We start from the raw sequence: 20926 nt of genomic DNA, 5'->3' as shown, positions 1-20926 counted from the left end.
TGAGGCCAGCTTTGTTTGGTATTCACCAGTGTCTTACAAACAGAGACCAGAAATGCTAGGGCTGCTCAGCTGGGAGAGAAAGGCTGACAGGAGGGTGTATTTGGGTGACGTAAAATTGCAAAATCAGTGAATAAGCTGAATGCAGAACAGCAGCTCACCCAAATCCTGTGATACAGGAGCTGAGAGGCACTGACTTCAAAAGGTGCTTCCTTACACAGAAGGTAAGAAATTTCTGGAACTTGCTGTCAGGAGTTGGCAGTATTTGTGGTGACAAAAGGGGTTTCCTAGAGAAATTCATGGGCAACAGATTCATAAATGGGTATTAAAAGGACTCAGGAGGTATGTACCCTCTAACATATCCTAATTCACCAATTGTGGATGCTGGTGGAGTATGAAATGGAGACTTCAGGAATGGGCCAGGCTAGGTGCCTCCCAAAACAACATCTCCTATTGCCACCACTGGACACCCAATATGGGCTGCAGAGACTTTTGGCTGGGCCCTGCAGGGGAGTTCAGAGTTGGCGCAGGTGCTGGGAAATGGCCGTGGTGCCCCAGTTTATTTTCCAGCAGTCATTTAATCGCATCACAGAGCTTGCTGTACTGTCAGCAGCTGGCATTCCCTGGAATAACAGGGAACCTGGGAGTGGAATTTCAGGAGTGCTCACAGCAGGAGGACAAGGGGCACCTTGGCCTCTCTGTGGTTGGAACTTCTTCAGCGGTACCAGGTTGGGGTTGGGTGAGCTCGGTTTACTGATGTTTTACCTGAGCCAGTCCCTACAGATTTGAAACTCGCTTTCTACTCCAAACATGTGTTCTTTGAAGAAGAGAATGAGGAGAGAAGCATGTGATTAGTGAAGGCATTTAGTGAGAACAGATAGTCAAGTTTCACTTGCACAGGCATTGCTAAATCCGGGTATTGTAACTTTGATTAAGTGGCAGAAATCTGTTCTGGCAACGTTGATATTTTGTTGGGTTTTTTTTGTTTTTTCCGAAGTCTGTGTCCAGATATCATCAATCTGCATTGCAGAGTGTTATTTTTGTAAAGAATACTCACCCTTGTGAAAACACATCTCATTTTTTTTCACCCAATCTTCCCTATTTGAATCCCATTAAAGCTCCGCAGTTAATACTCACTAGTTTAGCTCAGATCTTTTTTGATTCTAGAAGACTTTGCTTGTCTTGCTGTATGTCTTATAATCATTGCACAGCAATTGTTTATTTCTGCAAGGCTGTGATTTGGCCAGAGATCTCTACAGCAAATAGAATATGATAAAGAAAGGAAAAAAATAAATATCGTTTTCCATGGATCTTTAGATGAGACACTAGTACTTGTAGAGCTTTATCTCTACATGTTTAGGTGGTTTTCCATAGTAGTATTTGCTGTAAAGAAGAGAGTACAGAAAACCAGAGGATTATTTTAACTAAAACGCTCTAAAATGAGAGAATAAGAAAGCTTGGCTAGAATGGAGAGGAGGAGGAGGGAAGAAACTTGATGAGAGCAGAAAAATTGAGGGTAAATGAGGGCAGAGTAGCAGGCAGCTGCTGGGGAGATGTCCAGATGTCACACTCCTCGCTGGCCAGAGTGCACTAACCACGAGGCTCATGGTATGAGCCAGAAGGCACTAGAAATCTAATGCAGTTTTAAAAATAGTTTGCATTTGTTGTTGTTCAATGAAAAAGTGATGTTAATGTACCACAAGAGAGAGATGAGTGTGTGGCCACTGAGCACTCAAAGAGAAAGACCAGTTCTGTGTCTGAAGCACTGGCAGAGGCATCAGGTGGGCTGCATGCAGTAGTAGCCTTCATCCCACTCTTTCTTTGTGCTCTGAGCAATTCAATTCATCTCTCTTGTCCTCAGCTCTCTAAACAACACATTGATATTATCAGAATAAATCTGTTCTTGGTTTCCAAAGCTCAGATACTACTGTAATAAACAGAGCAGGGCAGCAAATGATGCTCCTTGAATCTGCAGTGTTTTTCATCTTCTAAACTGAAGGGAAGTGCTAAAAGGCCCTTTTACTCCAAAGACCCTCTTAGCTGAGTGCTTGAGACACTTTTGTAGTTTTTCTCTGGTTAGTGATTATGTAAAAGTGACTTTATCTTCTTTAAGTCAGAACTCCTGTGGTTATTTAGTAGTATATTTTTACAGTGATAAAAAAAATGTGCTTATATTTTATGTTCCATTAGCTTGCATCTCCAACAAAACTGCTGACATCAGTAAGCCTGGGAGACACCTCTGAAGGCAGGGAGGACACCCTCCCTGCAGCTCATGGGTGAATCTTAGCGCTGGGTGGCACTGGCTTGGTAGTGCAACAAAAGTGTTTTGCTTCTGAATGGATCACTTTTGACAGAGAAATAATAAGGAGTTAAAAAATGGAATTCTATTTATGGTGATTTTTTGTGAAGCTGGATTTTAAATAAGTGCCTTGCTGTGAGAATTGCAAGGACTATTCTTGGTCCTGGTATTCATACCTGCGTTAGAATGAAAGGCATCATTTATGGTTGATGTTATAAATCGGACTATGTATGTCATTGCTTATGTCCTTCCCTGCCTCAGTGGTTCATTCATACGTACTCACAAAATTTTAGAAATGCGTTTACTGACACTGGTATCTACTTGCTCAAATAAAGAAACTCAGTCTATAGTTTTTGTTTCAGTTGCCTTTGAAAAACAAGGAATACTGAAGTAAAAATCTTTAGAAAATATGGAGTGACATCAAAAACAGAAGTTTAGCAGCAAATTGCTTTTTGCCTTTGTACAGAACAGAATGAGACGTGGTAAAGGGCATGGACTATGCAGCTAGAAGTATTGCAACTAGGCTTTATAATACTCTGCTTTTTGTAAGCTGTTTCAAATTACAGTAAGTTAAAATTTTAAGATCAATTCTTTCCATATGCCCATGTTAATATAACCTTTATTTTCATAAAGCAAAAATCAATGGACATGTCAACTTCAGAAGAAGTAATGCAATGTAATAGCAGCCTGGCTTCTGTATGAATCTACAGCATATAATCATTCATCCATTGGTACACCAGCAGCAGCTTGTCAGATGACAGAGTGGCTGGAGTGTTTTTTCCTGTGTTAGAAAATGTCTTACTGGTCCTACTACTTGGCTCTCACTGAGTACCATCAATCAGGATGAGCATTTCTACCTGTCCCTTACTGTAACTATACTTTACACACATGAAAAGCACAGGAAAAGGTGCTGTAGGGGTTTTGCTTTAGAATGATTGTCAGCACTGAGCTCATGAGCTCATTTGCTTGGAAAATAAAGCTGGAATCACTGTTCTGAGACCGCAGAGCACTTCATGTGACACAGTTCTGCTCAGTAAATACACTTGTACAAAAATAATAATGAAGTTTATTGATTCTTATGAGTCAGTGGTACTAGCAGAAGCTTACCAGCACAAGACAAACATGCTTTTCCATGAATGAATATAACTGAAAATCTGAGAGGTAGGAATCTGACCCACCTTAATTTAGAATCCTGAACTTAAAGAGAGCTCTTTCTGACAGTCTTCAAAAGCACCAGCTTCATTACATGTGTCATTTAGGCAGTTCTGGGGAAATTATTTCATCAGATGGCTAACAGTGCAGTCTAGGTGGGCTGGACCTCCTCCATAGGAAACATCACAGGCTGGTTTTCTGTGTACCCTCTAAAGGTAAAGACAGACAGGACCTGCCACAGTGTGGTGCAGAGCACCTGTGTTAGGCACCTACTGCTGGATGGTATGGAGACTCTCCGGGGCCAACCAAAAGTTAATACTCATCCCTACCTCTGGTGAAGTTAGTACAACAAAACAAAAACCCCAAACCATAGCATCTTAAATTTATCTGTGAAATCTGGAAGTATCCTCAAACCCTGGTTGGGAATTCTGAATATCAGTTTGCAGCTGAAAACAGGCACTGTTAAAATATAGCTAAATATATTGTAACAATATATACGAGCAGGAACTGTTGGATTTTGCATTCGTTTGGTTTTGGTTTTTTCTCCCTTATTTCTTGTCCTTCAGAGAGATAGTCTTAGTACAACTGTTAATGCAGAAAGATTACACAAGGGTAAATACATTACTTAGGTAAAGAGATGCAAGTGGTTTACATTGCTGTGCAGTCTGTCTGTATTTATTGCTGGGCCAGTGGAGGTTGGCCTAAGGTATAATATATGCATGCAGATTTAGACTTCCCCAAATTTGGGAGATGCTGGTTACCGAGCTGCATAGCATGCCAAAGCTCATTGCTGTCCCAAAATAATAACAGTAAAAAGAGTACTTCAGCATAATGGAATGAAAGCCAGGAGATATACATGTTTTATCTTTTTCATCTTTGAGATTTATGATTTCAGGCCTTTTCTCTCCAGCCACTGTGGATGAGATGCAATGTTAGTTTTCAGAATGTCTTATGGAAGAAGGAGATGAGGCACTAAAAGGAAACATTGAGCACTGTGCAACTTTTACTGAAGTAAAGACAACTATCAACCTTAAATAATGAGAATAGCAACAAAACTTGATTCCTGGTCCAGTTTGGGTCAACATACCCTCTCCCTCTGTGTCAAAGTTTTGGTGTGTAGAACTTGTCCTGTATTAATGAGTGAAGTGGGAGCTGAGGTCTTGCCAAAGCAACCTGGCCCTCTACTTTCTCAATCCGTCACTTGTCTTAGCTAACTGTGGGAAATGCAGCTGAGCAGGCATGAGAGCAACAGCAGCCCTTCCTCACAGCCTTAGTCAGAATTCCTACGTGCCTCTGATGCAGGCTGCATGGGGAATGGAAATAAAATTAGGGGTCACTGTTGCAAGTTTTCAACAGTAAACCATTTAGGACAACAATTATACTAATTTAAGCTTAGCTAAGAGGGAGGGAAACATCTGTGTCTGAGAAAATGAGTCTATTAAAATAATGCTTTTGACAACTACTGCATGCTAAAAGCTCTGGACAAGGGCTGCCTTTCAGCACCAGAGTGTTGTAGTTCTGGTTAGCTTTCTAACCTATAGATAGATGTAGTCCATCTTTATAGAAAGAAACAGTGAGCCATAAGCTGCAAGGCTCTTCATGAAGCCAGAAGTACCTAATAAGCTGGCAAATTTTGCTAGCTTCCTGCTGCCTTTTGCTCGTGCTTGATGGGTGGTTGTAGATCTACTGGCGATTCTCCAGACCTGCCTTGGCAGTCATGTGGAACATATCATCCTCTTGGGCAGAACTGCCAAATCCGTTCCAACCTTTCCACTCAGCTGTAAACCCAAATGTTTCAACACAAATCACTTGCATGACAATACTCTCTATTGTAAAAAAATCCATAAAAGGCTGGAAAGAATACCCGTGAATTTATCCTCTCCACTGTTATGATGCTTTGGTCTTTCTTCTTCCAAAAAGGTTTTATTTATTTATTTTTTCATGAATAGTCTTTGGATGTCTTATATATATACTGATCAGATATACAGGACTGCGATGATAACAAAGCACTTAGAAACTTTTAAATATACACCAACAAATTTACCTTTCACATTCTGATGTAGTGCTTTTTCAGACTTACTTGTTTGGCTCTATGTGTTTTCATGCACTTATGAAGTTCTAACCTCCATTAACATTAGAAACCTCAGAAAGGTCACTGATAACTCAGCCCAACAAGATTTTTGTATGGATATCCAGCTTTTTAAAATCCTTTCAACCTTTCAATCCAATTTACTGTGTTGGTCTGGAGTCATTGCCATAGTACATTGCAGCCACCTCAAGTGACTTCCTTTTCTAGTGTATGCAATCAAATTTTTAGCATGGTAAAGCCCTACCCATTGTACTACTTGCATATGATATGAGAGCTCATAGTTTTAGACAAGCTGTTTCACCTTCATATGCCATAACAGCCACTCTGGTGTTCTACTCCGCTGTCAAGTCATTTGAAGCCCACTCCCACATTGGAATTTTCAAATATTGAACCCTCAGTGGAGGTGCTGTAAATAAATAGCTCAGCTGTAGGCTGCCCTTGGGGTAGAGTCTGGTGTATGGTGAAGGAGGCAAAACATTCCCTTCATTTCTTCATGTCTTCATATCTTATTAGGAGCAAAATCCGACAGGTTTTATGCAGGAGAAATGCCCATCACTCTGTCTGCAGATTGCCACTTGCAGCTGTTTACGGTTTCACCCAGTTAATGTCACATATACCAAGCACGTTTGCAAAATCAAGGTCCTGCAATGACCTTTCGTTTCTTCTCTTTGCTAGCATTGAGAAAGTTGCATTAAAAGTCCAAAGTCTAAAATCTTTACAAAGAATTGGTGTTTCTTCCTCTACTAGCCTTACATGCATCACCAGATAATGTCTTTGAAATTAAGCATTATTTAACATCTTTATTGTGTTATAAATTGAGCTTACACTGTGCTGGCTGCTCTTCTAACGGTTGGGCGATTTTCTATGCTAACCACAATGGACCGAGTGGCTCTTCAGTTTTAATCACAGGACCACATGATTAATTTCTGCACCAGTTTTATGTGGACATCTATGCAAGAAAGGCTCTCTCTGCAATAACTTCTTCTGTCTGGTTACCTAATGAGATTGTGGATGCATTGATTGTGTCATTCGATAAGCTTTTAAAGACTTGTGGATCAGATTTACAGTCTGAATAAGCTGAGAGAAGTTTTGAAAAAGAACCCTAAGATAGATACTTATGTCAGCAGAAATTAAAGATGTGAGTACTTTACCCTAAGGCATTGTTAATAGGGGTTTAATTTTATTTGATTTCAAATCCAGGGCAGAGGCCAATGAAAATTTCATTAATTTGTATGCTGTGGGAACTACATTTGCCAAATCGATTTGGGAGATTTGCATAATATGATGGTCTTAGAGCACTGTATGGAGTCCAATCCTTATATTTCATCTCTTTTGAAGTACAGTACTTTTTCATTTTCATACTGCCTTGTTCATTTATTCAGTTCTTATAGCTTAATTATTAGTTAACCTATAAAGAATAGTTATCTACCAACTAAACACAATGTTGTTATTACTTTTATGTTGTCTTCCTTCATTGTTAGAAGATTTAACTTATAAAAAAAATTCTTTTGCCCCATGTTTAAATTACTGCATAGGGTGAATAAACATGCAAACCTAGAAACTTTTAACTTGGGTAACATCAGTTCTTCTAAAGGCCTTTTGCTAAACACATTCTATAACATCTGTGAGTCATGATTAGCATAACATGGTGCCAGCGCAGAGTCCATAAGTGATAAAACACTGTTGCATCTCAGAAGCAGGGAGATAGCAGGTCTATACTGATTGAAATGGAGGATGACAATCATATGGGACAAATATAGAAATTTATTTATTTTTTAACAGCCTACTAAAAACTAACTGAATGCAGAAAATCTTATGTGTTACTGTCAGGTGTTATGGTTACCACTGCAAGAATTACTGGAGTAATTTGCCTAAAAATGTGAGGACAGAGAAAATAATGAGTTCTCTGATACCCTATAGTCCTATCCCTTCACAGAAACTCCCAGCCATGTAGGTACATACTCCTTCCTGTCCCAACCTCAGCACCAGCAGGCTTTGGCCAGATCTCTTCCTGTGCTTCTCCCAAACAGTCCTTAGGAAGGCTGCTTTGTCGACTGATTCTAATGCAAATCACATTATCAACCATCAAGTCTCCTTTTCTGAACTTATTTGCATTCATTCATCTAACATGCTTCTTCCTGCTGTAATTCAAGTTACATCTTTCTTTCCCTAAGCTTTTCTCCTCCAAGGCTTTCTCAGTCACATTTTGCAGCTTACCAATTTCATCAGTCTTCCAACCTTCCATGAAAATTTCCAAATCCTCAGGAAAGTCCTGTTACTGCAGTCCCCATGGGCATCTCTGGTTCTGTTGCATGCTATCAAATCTTCAAAACCCCTTTTCATTCTGCTCTTTCCTTGCACCAGGCTCTTTCCCTTTTCCTTTCACTCTTATTTCACTTAAACCTTTTGACTCTTTATTCAGAAGTAAATGGCCTGAGCTTAATGGCTTAGTAGGTTGTTCAGATAAGCCATCAAATGGCTTATTTGAACTCAAGTAGTAAACTGGGGTTTAGCTCTTAGTTTTGTTCTTTACTACCTGACTGGTTCTGAGAGTTTAGTATTCAGGAGAAACATCAGCCAGGAATGCACATATACTTTCAGATTATTTCCTGCTGATACAGCAACTTTGGTTTTGTTGGGGGGTTTGTGTTTTGCTTTGTTTGTTGTTCCCTCCCCCCCCCCCCTTTTTTTTTGCCATGAACCCTTGACATTTGCCTTATTTTTGTAGAAGATGGGAAACAAATCTTCTGGTGTGTTTGTAAACTGAGGATATAGGCACTTCATACCTCGTATATTTTACTCCAGAAAATCTCTGGTCATGATAGTCACCAGAAGCAGACATTTGTAAAGCTCTCTTTCTTGTTTCTAAGTCTTCCCTTGGAAGTTTCCTTTTGGCATCTTTGTTACTGGACACTAAGGTGACAATTTTTGCTCATAAGCAAAAGCCTTGTGTATGTGAAAGAGAGTAGCTGGGAGTGCCTGGTAGTGTAGAGCCACTTTTAGAAATTTAATATTAAAATACTAATCCAATATGTGTTCTGCAGAAACCAGCCAATCCTAAGCACACTACAGTGGCCAAGCCATAATAATTCCTAGCTGAACAGCTGCACTGTCTTCCTCCCACAGAAATAAAAATGGTAGGAAATACGCCATGGAGCATGACTCCATGTATTTGTATAACTGAAAACTTGATAGAGGCTGTAACGATGCAAAGTATGTGAATATTATCAGGCCATTTTATGAAGAGACAAACTGAGGGCAAAGGTTTATGACTTGTCAAAAGTAACATATGGCGGAGTGAGGAGCAAGGAGCTATACTCATGCTTTTACTAGCCTGTAAAGAACACACGAGTGCCTAGCTCTTGCTGTGTGGTTTAGAAACGTTACACTATCAGCTTCCATCCTTTTTTTAGTGTACTATTGCCCTGATTGCCAACTAGTAACTGTGATTAGTTTTGCTGGACTGGTGTTTGCTCTGGAGCTACAAGTGATCAACTACTAATACTAACTCATAAGCTTTCTGTATGAACTAATACTGAGTCTGAGCATATGAGAAATTGTAATACTACCTTGGCGTTCAATATGCTCTTCCCTTGGTGTATTATTTCAACCTCCTCATGTTGTTTCTTCACAGCAGAAGGCTGCCATGCAGCAGAATTACCATGAATAATGCATTTGTATACAGTCACTCACCATTGTAAACTGTTTATATGATATACAGCACTGTATTCATAAAGGGGAGAATGAAATGTGTTTTAATTTATGTATTATTTCTCCAGAGGTATACAAAACTCTTCCCATATTTCTGATGGACTAAAAATTTTCCCCAGCATACTGACTCTCACAAATATTGCATGCAGGAAGTGTTTTGAATCTGCAGAGATAATTTAAGTAAGTGAGAATGAAATTTGGCCAGGATAATCTTATTAATGTATTGATCTTGGCCCTACTTACGATTGCATTTCAGCAAAAAGCCCCTGTGGTACAGACACTGCTCTTGCTGTGTATTGAAACTGAGCACTGGTGTTAATAGAAGAGTCAGACCGTGGTTTTTTGGGTTTGCCTGGGAAGTATTTCCTTCATGTAAAGCATCACGCAAGAGTGAAAGAAGGTGAAAAGGTTCATGTTATCATTAAAAAAAATGAAAAGAAAAAGGGACCAGTGGAGAAGACAAGAACTCCTTACCACACAGATTCCAGATCCATCAAGGCATCTGTTTGCATTACCATTACAGTCGCAAGGAGAGCATTTTCCTGAGCTGGTACGGTAAAATCCTTCTTGGCATTCCTGCAATGAGAAAATAAAAATAAAGTATTTCCTATGCATACATATTCGAGGAGTTAGATTTGGCTGAGAGGCAGGGGAAAGCAAGAATTACAACAGCCAGGTCTCCCTAGAGCACAGTGCACAACCCCATCATAGCAGACCACACACATGCTGCTGAACTTGAATCTGTTCTTTCATTCCCTGCCCTGGTGCTCACTTTTTTGCCTGCAGTATTTAAGCTGTCAGCATTCCTACCTGTGTCCAGCCCCTGGCCCTCAGTGCCTGCCTGCAGGTGAGAAGCTGGCAGATTCGTAACGCATTTTGTACTGGAGAATGAATTAACTAGAAATGATGATCCTTATTCAGTAAAGAATAAGGATCATCATATAAGTATCTAGAAGTAAATAAAGTGTATTTATAGGAAAATAATAGCTTTTACTTAAAAAACAGAAAAGCTTTATAAAGTTTACTTTACATCAAAGCTTTGATGAGCTTTGGATGAAGAGCCTAGAGGAGACAGAAACTTATCTACAAAGATCAATGCCCTTCTGAATGAAAGCTGGCTGGCTGCTGTGAGAGCCTACCAAAGCATGGCTGGCTGGCTGGCTGGCTGGCTGGCTGGCTGTGAGGCTGGTGAGATGTGCCTATTGTCATTCCAGGAAATAATCAGTCCCTGGGAGACACAACAGTTCGTCAATCATTATTCATGTGGCATAATAAATAAGTGAGAGGAGATTGCATGAAAGGTAACATTTTCTTGTTATTTCTTAAATGTGTGGCTGTGCCTGGTTTGTATAGTTTAGTACTTTTGATGACTTAAAGAGCTTACCAAAATTAAACAGATGATTGTAAATATTTATATCACCTTTTAAATACTATCAGAGCAATAATATAAAGAATCAGAAACACAAAGCTATTAAGATGCCCCTCTAAGACTGGAAAATAAAATGAAAGAGGATGGCTTTTGTATGATATGTTCGTGTAAATGCTTGTCCTCTACTGAGGAACTTCTACCTTATTATGCAAAGCTGGTAAGACACGCACAGGTTGACTTCAGGAGCAATCTCTATTACTCAGTCAGCACATGCTCACCCTGTGCAGTCTCCCTGTGTCACGTGTGTTATGTTAGATCCATGCAGATTCATGAATTTTTGGATCCTAAATCTCTTACGGTGCTTAACGCTTTAAATGCTGTTGCAGAGTTGATGTGAAGGCTCTAGCAGGTCATATCTTCAGAAATTATGTACCTTGCCCTGTTTCTGCTAGCGTTTACAAATGCTCTCCCTGAAGTGGCTGTCAGAGCTTGAGATACACCAGGCTGCCTCTACAGCACTTTCTGTATTCTGTGGCTCTTGAGGACACTTCCTTTTGCAAAAAGTGAGAAAAGTGAAATTCAGGCAATGAGAAAGGTATGATCCTTCTGGCATTTGTATGAGCTATGAGGCTTCTTACTATATTGTACTGATCTAATTAGGATTAGTTTTCCTTTATATCTGCCTCTTCCTCATTTTACTGGGTTGCCCTGGAACAAAGGATGATTTCTTTTCTGCACTGAGCTAACCATTGCTTCTTGTGCCTGCTGTATGCTATGACACGAACAGCTGTTCTACAATATCAAATGCAGCACTGTGCAGTGATACCTCCACCAGCTGCAAAAACTAGCCTGTGAGTAGCATTGCTAAATAGCCCTGCTGGTGGCTGTGGCTATTTAACCCTGGCTCAGTGCTATGGCCATATTGCTTCTGGGACCTGAACTTGTACATCTGCACAGTTCTGTAGTTATAGCTGTGGAGCACTGGGTAGCAAGAGCCAGCAATCCTGAGATTCGTCTGCATGTTAACTTCCATTCTCAAGGGTGGCTAGATATTTCTATCCAGCCAGATAAGCTGCTTGTTTAGAAAACAGTGTATCTTAAGAGATGACTAACAACAAGCTTTAAAAATGAGGTTTACAAATGAATCATTAATCAAATCTTATCCTAGAGAGCTCTGAGAAGCTGAGATGAACATAAATGGAAAACTCAGTTGCCTTTACACACAGTTCTTTCTTACACACAATATTTTATCTGGTTTGCTTTGGAAACACTTGCTTAGATAATAGCTCCTAGGAGGAAAAGCCTTCATAGCCACTTTGGGACAGCAGAAGTACTGTCTATTTGTACTGCTTGTTTCTTTCAGTTGTTTAGTCTTAACACAGAGCTGTAGGACTGGCCTCCACCAGACTGAGGATTTCAGCTGGATGATTACGCCACACGCAGTGGAAGGGAGACAGTTTCTAAATTGAAAACAGATTCTTATCCCAGTGTCTGTCTCGGCAATATTACACTCCACCCATACAGATCTAAGGCATGTTATATTCTCTGATGCCCCTCAACTGGTGGGTGGTCGTAGCTGGTCCATTAGTGTCTGCCCAAAAGCTTTCTTGGTTTTTCAGATCTGTCTGCCCAAAAGCTTTTTTGGTTTTTCAGATCTAAACAGAATTACTTTTTACTTATGGTGCTGAATATGAACAATGAAAATGTATGGGTGTAAAGATGTCTATGTATGTCCTTCAGTCAGTCATAAAGATCACCACCTTCATACTTCAACTAAGGGTATGCCTGCATTGCAGCACTGAGTGAGCTTTCATCTAGTCCACTCACCCAGCAGTAACTGGTTAGGTGCAGTTCAGTGCAACTTCACTGGTGCCAGCTGTACGGGCAGGGTTGTACTGTATTTGCCAAAGTCCACTGGGAACCAGTTTAACCCCTATCTAAGCAGACATACTTCTCAGTTCCTCAAAACATCTACCTTGGTTTTGGGTGCCTCTGCTATTCTTGCTGTCAAAGCCCCTCTTGAAAATGAGATGCAGGATCTTAAGAAACCTATGTATTTTTTGGCAACATTTTCCTCCCCCCATTATTCAGTTCATCACAAAAAACCAGAAGGTGCTGATGCTCACTATTTTGATACAGTATTTTAAACCATGAATTGCATCAGTTTAAACCAGAAATGAGGTATTGACAATCAATGCTGTGATGGCAGTGGGAATGAGGGGAAAATGGGATCCAGATTGTTTCCTTCGGGTTCAGAAGTTTTCTCAGGCATTCTCAATTATTCTGATATATTTTTGTTGCTCCTTGCCCCACTAGTGATAATGGAGTGATTGGTTAGTTGTTCCAGGGCATGAGCCAACATCATATTTATAAAAAGAAGTGTGAGAGTGTTGAGCTAATTGAGGGATTCAAATGGCTGAATGTTCTGGGAGCACAAAATAGTTGCACACAAAGCACAAACAGGTCTGGAACAAAATGGAAATACCCTCCCTGAAAAATCGTTATATAGGCAATTGAGTGAGGAACATTTCCGTCCACTGTCTGTTTCTGAATGGTGAAGACAATTAGTAGGCCAAAATGTTAGGTCTGCATTAGCAATTATGTCTTCACAATTATTAGGTTTTTTTTTTTGCCCAAGGGACAATGTTTGTTCCAGTTTAAGCTGAAAAGTCCAATCTAATGTGAATCTTGCTGAGCTCTTGAAAATCTTTTATGCCCATGGTGCATTTATTCTCCCCCCCCCCCTTACATCTGGATTTAATTATTGCATTTCTTAAAAACAAGAACCAGCTGCAGTGCTGAAAGTGCTGTGGAGCCTGTAGTCATATTCTGTTTCTTCAGACCCTTCTGCTGGTATGGGTGCAAGATGGGACCGAGGATGGAAGATGATCCACATTGAGTATGAGTTTACTCCCATTTTACATTCAAGCAGTTCCACCAGTTTCATTGCAGCTGCTGCTGAACTGCACCTGCATAACTGAGGGCAGAATCAGGTCCCCATTCCTCTCCTGCCGCCAGCTAACAGTAGTGGTGCATCCATCCCAGGGTAGGTATCTTTGGTTTTCCCTGCCTCTTTTGACTTGCTTTTTCCAAAAGAAGAGTGCTGTGCTAGTAACATGCACAGAGCATTGTCTGTGGTTCTATCTGCCTCAACCAACTGAAGAAGGGCAAAGCATGGTTTCAGGTCCTGTCTTCTGATCATCCGCACTGACTGATGGTTCATTTTCTGCCTTGATTTTGATCTTTGACAGACTGTGATTTTCCTGACAATGTCCAGGCATGGCTCAGAGCGTAGCATCTGTTAGGATGTGTCCCCACAAGGCAGTCTGTATGAGACTGCTGATTTCTGGGCAAACAAGGAGAGAACTTCTGTGGTTCTTCCACAGCATGTGGACCTGGGCTGTGTTATGCTACTTGACTAAAAGGTCCCCACACTGCTTTATTCAGTAATTCAGATGTAGCCATGGACTCTCTGATCTAATGGTAAGAAAACATGGCATGTTTCTTTAGTTAGTACTGGAACTTGTGACTTTCCTGTGAATATATGAACCCACAAAGGGTCTCTTTCTTCCACAATAAAAGGCTGCCTTGGATCCACACCAGTGTTTGTTATTTCCAGAGTTTTCTCTTGAGTGCTGGGGTACATGAAGGGATGTGGATTCAGGGTTAACTGGTCTACATTAAGACATTTCAGCCTTTGTTACATTCATTATACTCATGCCTACCAGTCTTGGGCCAGGAATCTCATTACATTTGATCTAAAACAAACACAGAAGAAAAAGATGGTGCTTGCCTCCAGGACCATTGCAAAAGAAGAGACAGCTGGTGCATTTGGGGAACTGAATCTGAAGAATCAGCCACGGCACATCAGCTGCCAAGTCACTGACAAGTTTAGTGTCAGCTGAGAGTTGGTTGTAGCTGGCCAGCAGTGTTATGCTCTTCGCTGCTAGAGATAGAGCCAAAAGGTGTACTTCCTTCCAGGGCTGAGAAGGATCCTTACTGGGCTAGCATGGATGTTCAGACAGGAGAGCAAAGATCAAACATCATGATGTTACTTAGCAGAATCTCACTTCAAAGATCTGTTCAGGGTAGTAAAAGTGATTGCTGCCCAGGCAGAGTTTAATCCTATAAACTCATGGGTTTGTGGTGAAATGAAAATTATCTATCTAAGTTAACCTAATAGCCCAAACCTACCTGCAAATATACAAACAAGTTCTATCCTGTGTCGTAAATACTGGTATTTTGTGTAGAAGGGTGATTTTTGACATGAAGAGGCAAAAATATTTTTGTAGTTTCTGACAGCCCTCCCCCTCAACTTCTTCATGTACTAAGAGGCTAGATTGATGACTGTAGCGTAATTTACGGTATGCTACTCAAGTCATAGTAACTGTTCCTGATAATGCTCTTTTAGCCTTCAGTGGAAGAGAATTAAATTAATTCTCATTACCTGTCATCTGGTGATGGTGGAGAACATACATAGATAATTACCTCTGGTTAAGCTCACATACCGCAGCTTGTTCACCTGCTTTATTTTAATGGGGTATCAAGTTCATTGGACATATAATTTCATTTTGAAAAGGTTTTTGTGCATTCAAGTTTCCAGTTTTCTGCAGTTTGATCTGTTCTGTAAAGGTGGTAAAAGTATTGTCAGAAGACAGATACTTAAGGGAGTCTTAGTGTGAGAACTGTGAAGCCTGGTGCAACAGGCTACCTCTCAATTGAAACATCTATCGAGAACTGTGACACATATTGTGAATTACTTGCATAATAATATTTATCACTTGGCATAGATTGATCAACAGTTTCAGGACTGGGGGACCTTCAGAAGTCTCCACTGTCTCTTATGGAGTGGAAGAAAAGAAGAAAACAAACTGCTCAAGCTTCGCCTTAGAGCTCAGGGAAAAGAAAATAGAAAAATATTCCTTCTCTGATATAACAGGCATCATATCAACCATAGATGTCTGTAAAAGTAGGACACATGAATATGCCCAAGATTTTAATGCGTTGATAAAAAAAAGTCAGACAAATTGAGTGGAGCAATGCCTCTTCTGACAGCTTCACAATAAGGTGTAATGAGTTTCTGGAAGGAACGGGTTAGCCAAATGGAATTTTAGGGCTCAACGCAACACTAATTCCCTGAACCTCTCCATCCTTTGCTATATAGGGTTGAGTGAATACTTTAAACATCCTCTGCTCACTTTAAAATCCATGTGTCTAGAAGAGAAATCGGCCTGCTCGAAGTGCATGGCATTGCCATGGAAACAACCGCCCTCTGCTCCTTGAGGACATTTCCAAACCCAACCTAAACATGTTTGCTTTTGTTTATTTTTCTTTTAATGAGCAGTATTTGGAATTGGCAGCCACAGTTCTGAGCCCTTTTTGAAGATTGTTTGCTTAGGCCAACTTGAGATAAATAGCCTACTGCCCTTCCTAAAAATAAAGATATTTTCCTGCTTGACTATTTCCCAATACTTTAATTTATGTAATTATTTATTGTAAATCAGAACACTAAAGAAACAAGTCTAAGAAAGCAGTCCTTTACTGTACATTTGATGCTATTTCAGTTTCTCTGGTTTCTTTAGAATGGGTAGGGCTCTTTTCCAAAGAGATTCCTGGTCTTTATCACCTACAGTGAGGTCATCACTTCCAGAAGTACTCAATCCCAGCCAAGCGCTCACAGAAAGCATTCTGAATTTTCATCATCCAGCAGGTCTTATCATCTGGCATGTGTGTGTCCGCCATGAAGACAGTCCCAGGCTGAACCCCAGAGGACCTCCATGCCCAGGTGCAGTGCTGTGCTAGCACAGCTGTAGCCGTGCTACTGCGGGGGCATCCTGGCCCATAGCCTCCGCAGCTGGATGGCGGGACTGCATGTGTGAGAAGCCCAAACCACAGCAGGCTGGGAGTCATCAGCATGGAGTCATCTACATGGGAAGAAGCCAGCTAGACACCCTTTGTATGGTTTCATTTCTTCTATACTAAAATGCATCTAAAGAAGGTCAGGCGTGCCTGTCGCTTTCTACTGACGGCAAAGGGGGACCTGGAGGGCTAGCTCATGTGTAGGTGCCTGTACTGCATACGAAGTCCGAGGACATGAAACCTATTGCACATATCAGATGTGCTGTGTAGAAGTGTCCAGGTTATAACTGCTATGCTGTAGATCTGGCCAAACTGCTGGACACCCTGTACTTTCAGAAAGGTGCAAAGGCTCCTGACAGGCTGTTCTACCAGTCAGTACCTTTATGTAGAGAAAGTGGGTGCATCTAAAGGAAACCTTGGTGTCTGACAGGCCCCAGTAATTCTCTTCCTACATTTAAGTTAGGCTGATTCTGGCCAGTTCAGAGTATGATCATGGGATGTTTCCCTTTGTCCGGATAATTACTCCACTGATATTTACAAGTAGTTCTCCAAGGGAGGTCTATTATATCACTCTGCACTGGTGCCACCTTCCCCTCTGAATACTTGTGCATTCAAAAATCTGCAAACAGAATCTTTTCAGCCCATCTCTGAGATATGTTGGTTTTGGTTTTTTTTATGGTTTTATTGCTGTTAGTAGCTCAGTCCTGCTTTAACTTGATAGCTTTGGACAGCATAGAAAATATTTGGGAAAGAAGTCTCTTAAGAAATTATTATTAAGACATTGTATGGTCATCCAAAATACTTGGTGTTCACTGCAGCAAGGCTAACACATGTCTGTGAGATATAAGATTATTCCATTTTACAGAGAGAAAAACTGATCCTTGCCATCATGTTACTGCTGCCGTGTTTTTCCTGGTTCAGGTTGGGGTTAAGCACTGTAGATATAGCTCAGAAGAAGAGCTCTGATGCTGTGAGTAACTTTGACAATCTCTAGAGCTGGTGACCAGAGTAAAACTCCCCAAATAACCATGCAACAAAGCTCTAGCACAGAACAGACCATGACCCCATTCTAAGGACACTTTCTGGTTCCCTCCAAAAGGCGTGCTTTTTGCTGCACTAAAAATACTGCTTTGCCAAATTAGGATGTAAATAAACAAAGTGTTTGATTGCATGGACACCCTAGCTTAAAAACACTCTGGAAGGCACAAATTGTCTGGAAATCATTAACTACACAACAATCTTCTTTACCTTGGACAGATATATGAGTCTACTTCTGGTGTTCCATTCAGCAAGAAAGCACTGAAGGCACCACTATGACTTCTACATCTGCTTTTCAGCTTAGGGTATAACTGACTTCCAGTGCTTTTAAACATAGGCTTTTAAAATCTAGACTACCAGTTGTAGACTGATGGACATTTGACCGTTTCTTGCTCCCTGGGAGCAAAATAACAGACGTTTCAAATTCCTCAGGTCAGATACATGTTATTCATAAGCACAGACACAAAGATTTAGCTTTCCTTCAGTCTATTGGGAAACTTCTGCAAACAAAAAGAGCTGTAATAATGCCACACCCCACTGTCCTGACCATCCTGCCCTTAGTGACCTGCAGGAGAAACCTTTCCATTTGTTGCCAAAACATAAAATCCAGCAGATGTACCGTATGCACTGTATGCAACCGCAGCTCTGTGCTGGACCATGCTACTGGTGAGCAGCACACTCAGGAGCGCTGGGCTCTTTGCCCTCTTGCACAGGCACCATGCACTTTACTGACCATGGAAAAGGTGCTTAACTGCTGGAGGTTAAATTTTGGCTCGAGCATTCAGCATGGGTAGCATTTAGGAGTATCTTGTGACTGCACAGAGTCTCAAGAGCGTGTGTGTCTATGGGAACAGACAAGGGTTAAGTGGGGCGAGAGTATGTAGCCATATTTTCTCTGCAGGATCCTGGTGCTTACTCAGCCATGCTGGTTGCTGACTTGGTCCCAGAGCACTGGATGGACTTTCACATTCACTAGAAAACATATGAACTACACTTGCTGTGTCAGGTAAGAGATAGGAAAAACTGCATGCATTTCCCCCCTTTCTGAATGCATAGACAGCTGCAGGCTCATCAGAGGTTGATTTTACCAGATTGATAGGGTATTTACTAATTAATGCTCTGGTTTGAATTGTCTACATGGACATGCCTTTAAGTTATGGAGATGAAGCCCTGTTTCTGGCAGGGGATGAACTGCCAAAAGCTTTTATCCCCATCTCGCAACTTATCCAACCAATGTTCCGCTCACCCAGGCAGTGTGTGATGCTGCAGTGTACTTCACACCTAGATTTTTCCATTTTTGTGTGTGAGGAACTCACTGGCGCTAGCTCACCAGCTCTTGCTGAAAACAGTTTTGTACCAAATATTGACTACAGCTGAGAAACACTGTTAAATAAGTTTTGGGATTAGTTTAACTGATAAAAGTTTGAACTATGCTGGTTTTGTGTGTACAGGTACGTAGGCGATATCTAAGCAGTGTGCATCAGTATGTAATCTGCCTTTCCTATTTGGCCTAGCTAACCATGAAACACTGTCTTCTCGCACTTCATAACTAGGAGATAACAAATCACTGAGCCCAGCATCAGATGCTGCCAGATGCCTCTGCGTGATCAGACTCCTGATTCCTGTTTTCCAAAAGGGTAGGGCTGTCAGTAATAACTGTATAAAAACAGTGCTTGTAATATTATTTGCTGCTTTGAATATTATTTGGCATTCCTCCTCTTCTTTGCAGCTTTTATCCTCATGTATTCCACACATAAACACTAGACTCTTCACAAGATTGCCAGCAATGTGTAATCAAGAAATGCAAAGAGCAAAGCTCTGCATTTTTTTCCTGTAACACCTGCTATGGGAGAAGCTTGAGAGGGTGGTCTCTGTCTCTCAACAGCTGAAATGGTTGAGGTAACAGATGGCTGTATTAAAACATTTTGATTTTTGTTACTCCTGCAACCTGCCAAAAGGATCCATCTCAACAACTACATTTGATCTAACTATGGTAGGCCATATGAACAAAGGATCTGATGATCTGATGGATCCCATGTGAAGTGTATGACTTGGGATAAAATTTGTCGGATTAAATTCTCTCTGCCTCGTTTTGTTCTGATTTTTTGAGGCAGGAGAGAGAACACCTTCTACAAGATGTCCTTTGGCTCTTTATATACAAGTATTTGATAACAGCTCTGGTATTGTCCTAACTGTCATTCATAACCCTGCCACTTCTTTACAAACATAACTATATAGTTGCAAATAATTTTTGTATAAATTTCTTCTAGCTCTCATGTCTCTAAAATTTGGATGGATTTGAATTTGCCAGAGGAGAAAGAATAATGACATGGGTAGAGATTGGGCAGTTACAATTTCCTCAAAAGCATAGAGCAGTGAGGGTTTTGCTGCAGAGAGCATGTTCCAATAGGTCCATTTATATATAGTGAGGCATTGATTAAACCCATGGCTCCTCAGTTTATATATATAGCACACATTCACTCCAGTTTTTATTTATAGGTTACCTTTTAGTCTTGTCTATATTATATGTCTCTCGTTGGCAACAAGGCTTGAATGTAATTTAAACAGTGTTACAGTAAATGCCAACCAGATGAGATGGTTGTTCATTGGCCTTTCTCAGGAGAGGCCTCTGTGCTTCTCTTGGGCTGTTTCTATTAATGGAGTATCTGAACATTACCCTGATGGGTTGTGGATCTCCACCTGCCCCCACTGGCTCTCATAGCCCTTATGCTGTTGCCCTGTTGTCTACTCATGCTTGTGTCCTCCCTGTCCTGCTTTCTATTTGTCCTCCTGCTCCTCCACTTTGACTTTCCCTGCACCTGGTTCTAGTCACTCACCAACTTCATGACATACCTTTCACCTCTGATCTACTAACATCTTCGCAGCAATAGTTTCATTATGCTTTTTGAAATTAACATAAGGAAAAATATGCCTTCTCACTGAACAGATAAGAAACTCGTAATCTTGTTTCTGTGCATGAGCTCCTCTGTCCCTAACTATGTTCATACGGATATTTGGACTCAAGAAAACATATTCTTCTGCTTATCTGTTATATGACCATGAACATTACTCTTTCACTCAGTTTCTTGATCTGTAAAATGGAATAACCGTAGTTACTCAGAATCACAGAATGGTTGAGGTTGGAAGGGACCTCTGGAAGTCATCTGGCCCAACCTCCTGCTCAAGCAGGGCCACTTAGAGCTGGTTGCCTGGGAGTGTGTCCAGATGTATCTAATATAATCCACAGCAGTGACACAGTGTCAGCAGTGTCAACAATTTTTTATCTTTTAGGAGAACTAGTCAGAACCACCAGGAATAATGAATATTCTCACATGAGCAGACATTTCTGGTAGTTATGATTTGCTTGTTTCAGGTGCCTGCAGTAAATATAAAGCTTTTGCTGGACCCAAGA

General features: G+C 40.8%; 1 protein-coding gene across 1 annotated transcript in view; it reads right to left on the bottom strand.

The window, feature by feature from the left end:
• Positions 1-20926, bottom strand: part of LAMA4 (laminin subunit alpha 4) — a 99635-nt gene that overhangs the window by 66385 nt on the left and 12324 nt on the right. Inside the window, exon 2 of the mRNA XM_030490344.1 lies at positions 9723-9824. Within this exon, the coding sequence (XP_030346204.1) occupies positions 9723-9824 (102 nt within the window). The remainder of the gene's footprint in view (positions 1-9722; positions 9825-20926) is intronic.

This window comes from Strigops habroptila, chromosome 6 (assembly GCF_004027225.2).
Source record: "Strigops habroptila isolate Jane chromosome 6, bStrHab1.2.pri, whole genome shotgun sequence".
In the NCBI taxonomy this organism is placed as follows: domain Eukaryota; kingdom Metazoa; phylum Chordata; class Aves; order Psittaciformes; family Psittacidae; genus Strigops; species Strigops habroptila.
This window is presented reverse-complemented; position numbering and strand designations above follow the sequence as displayed.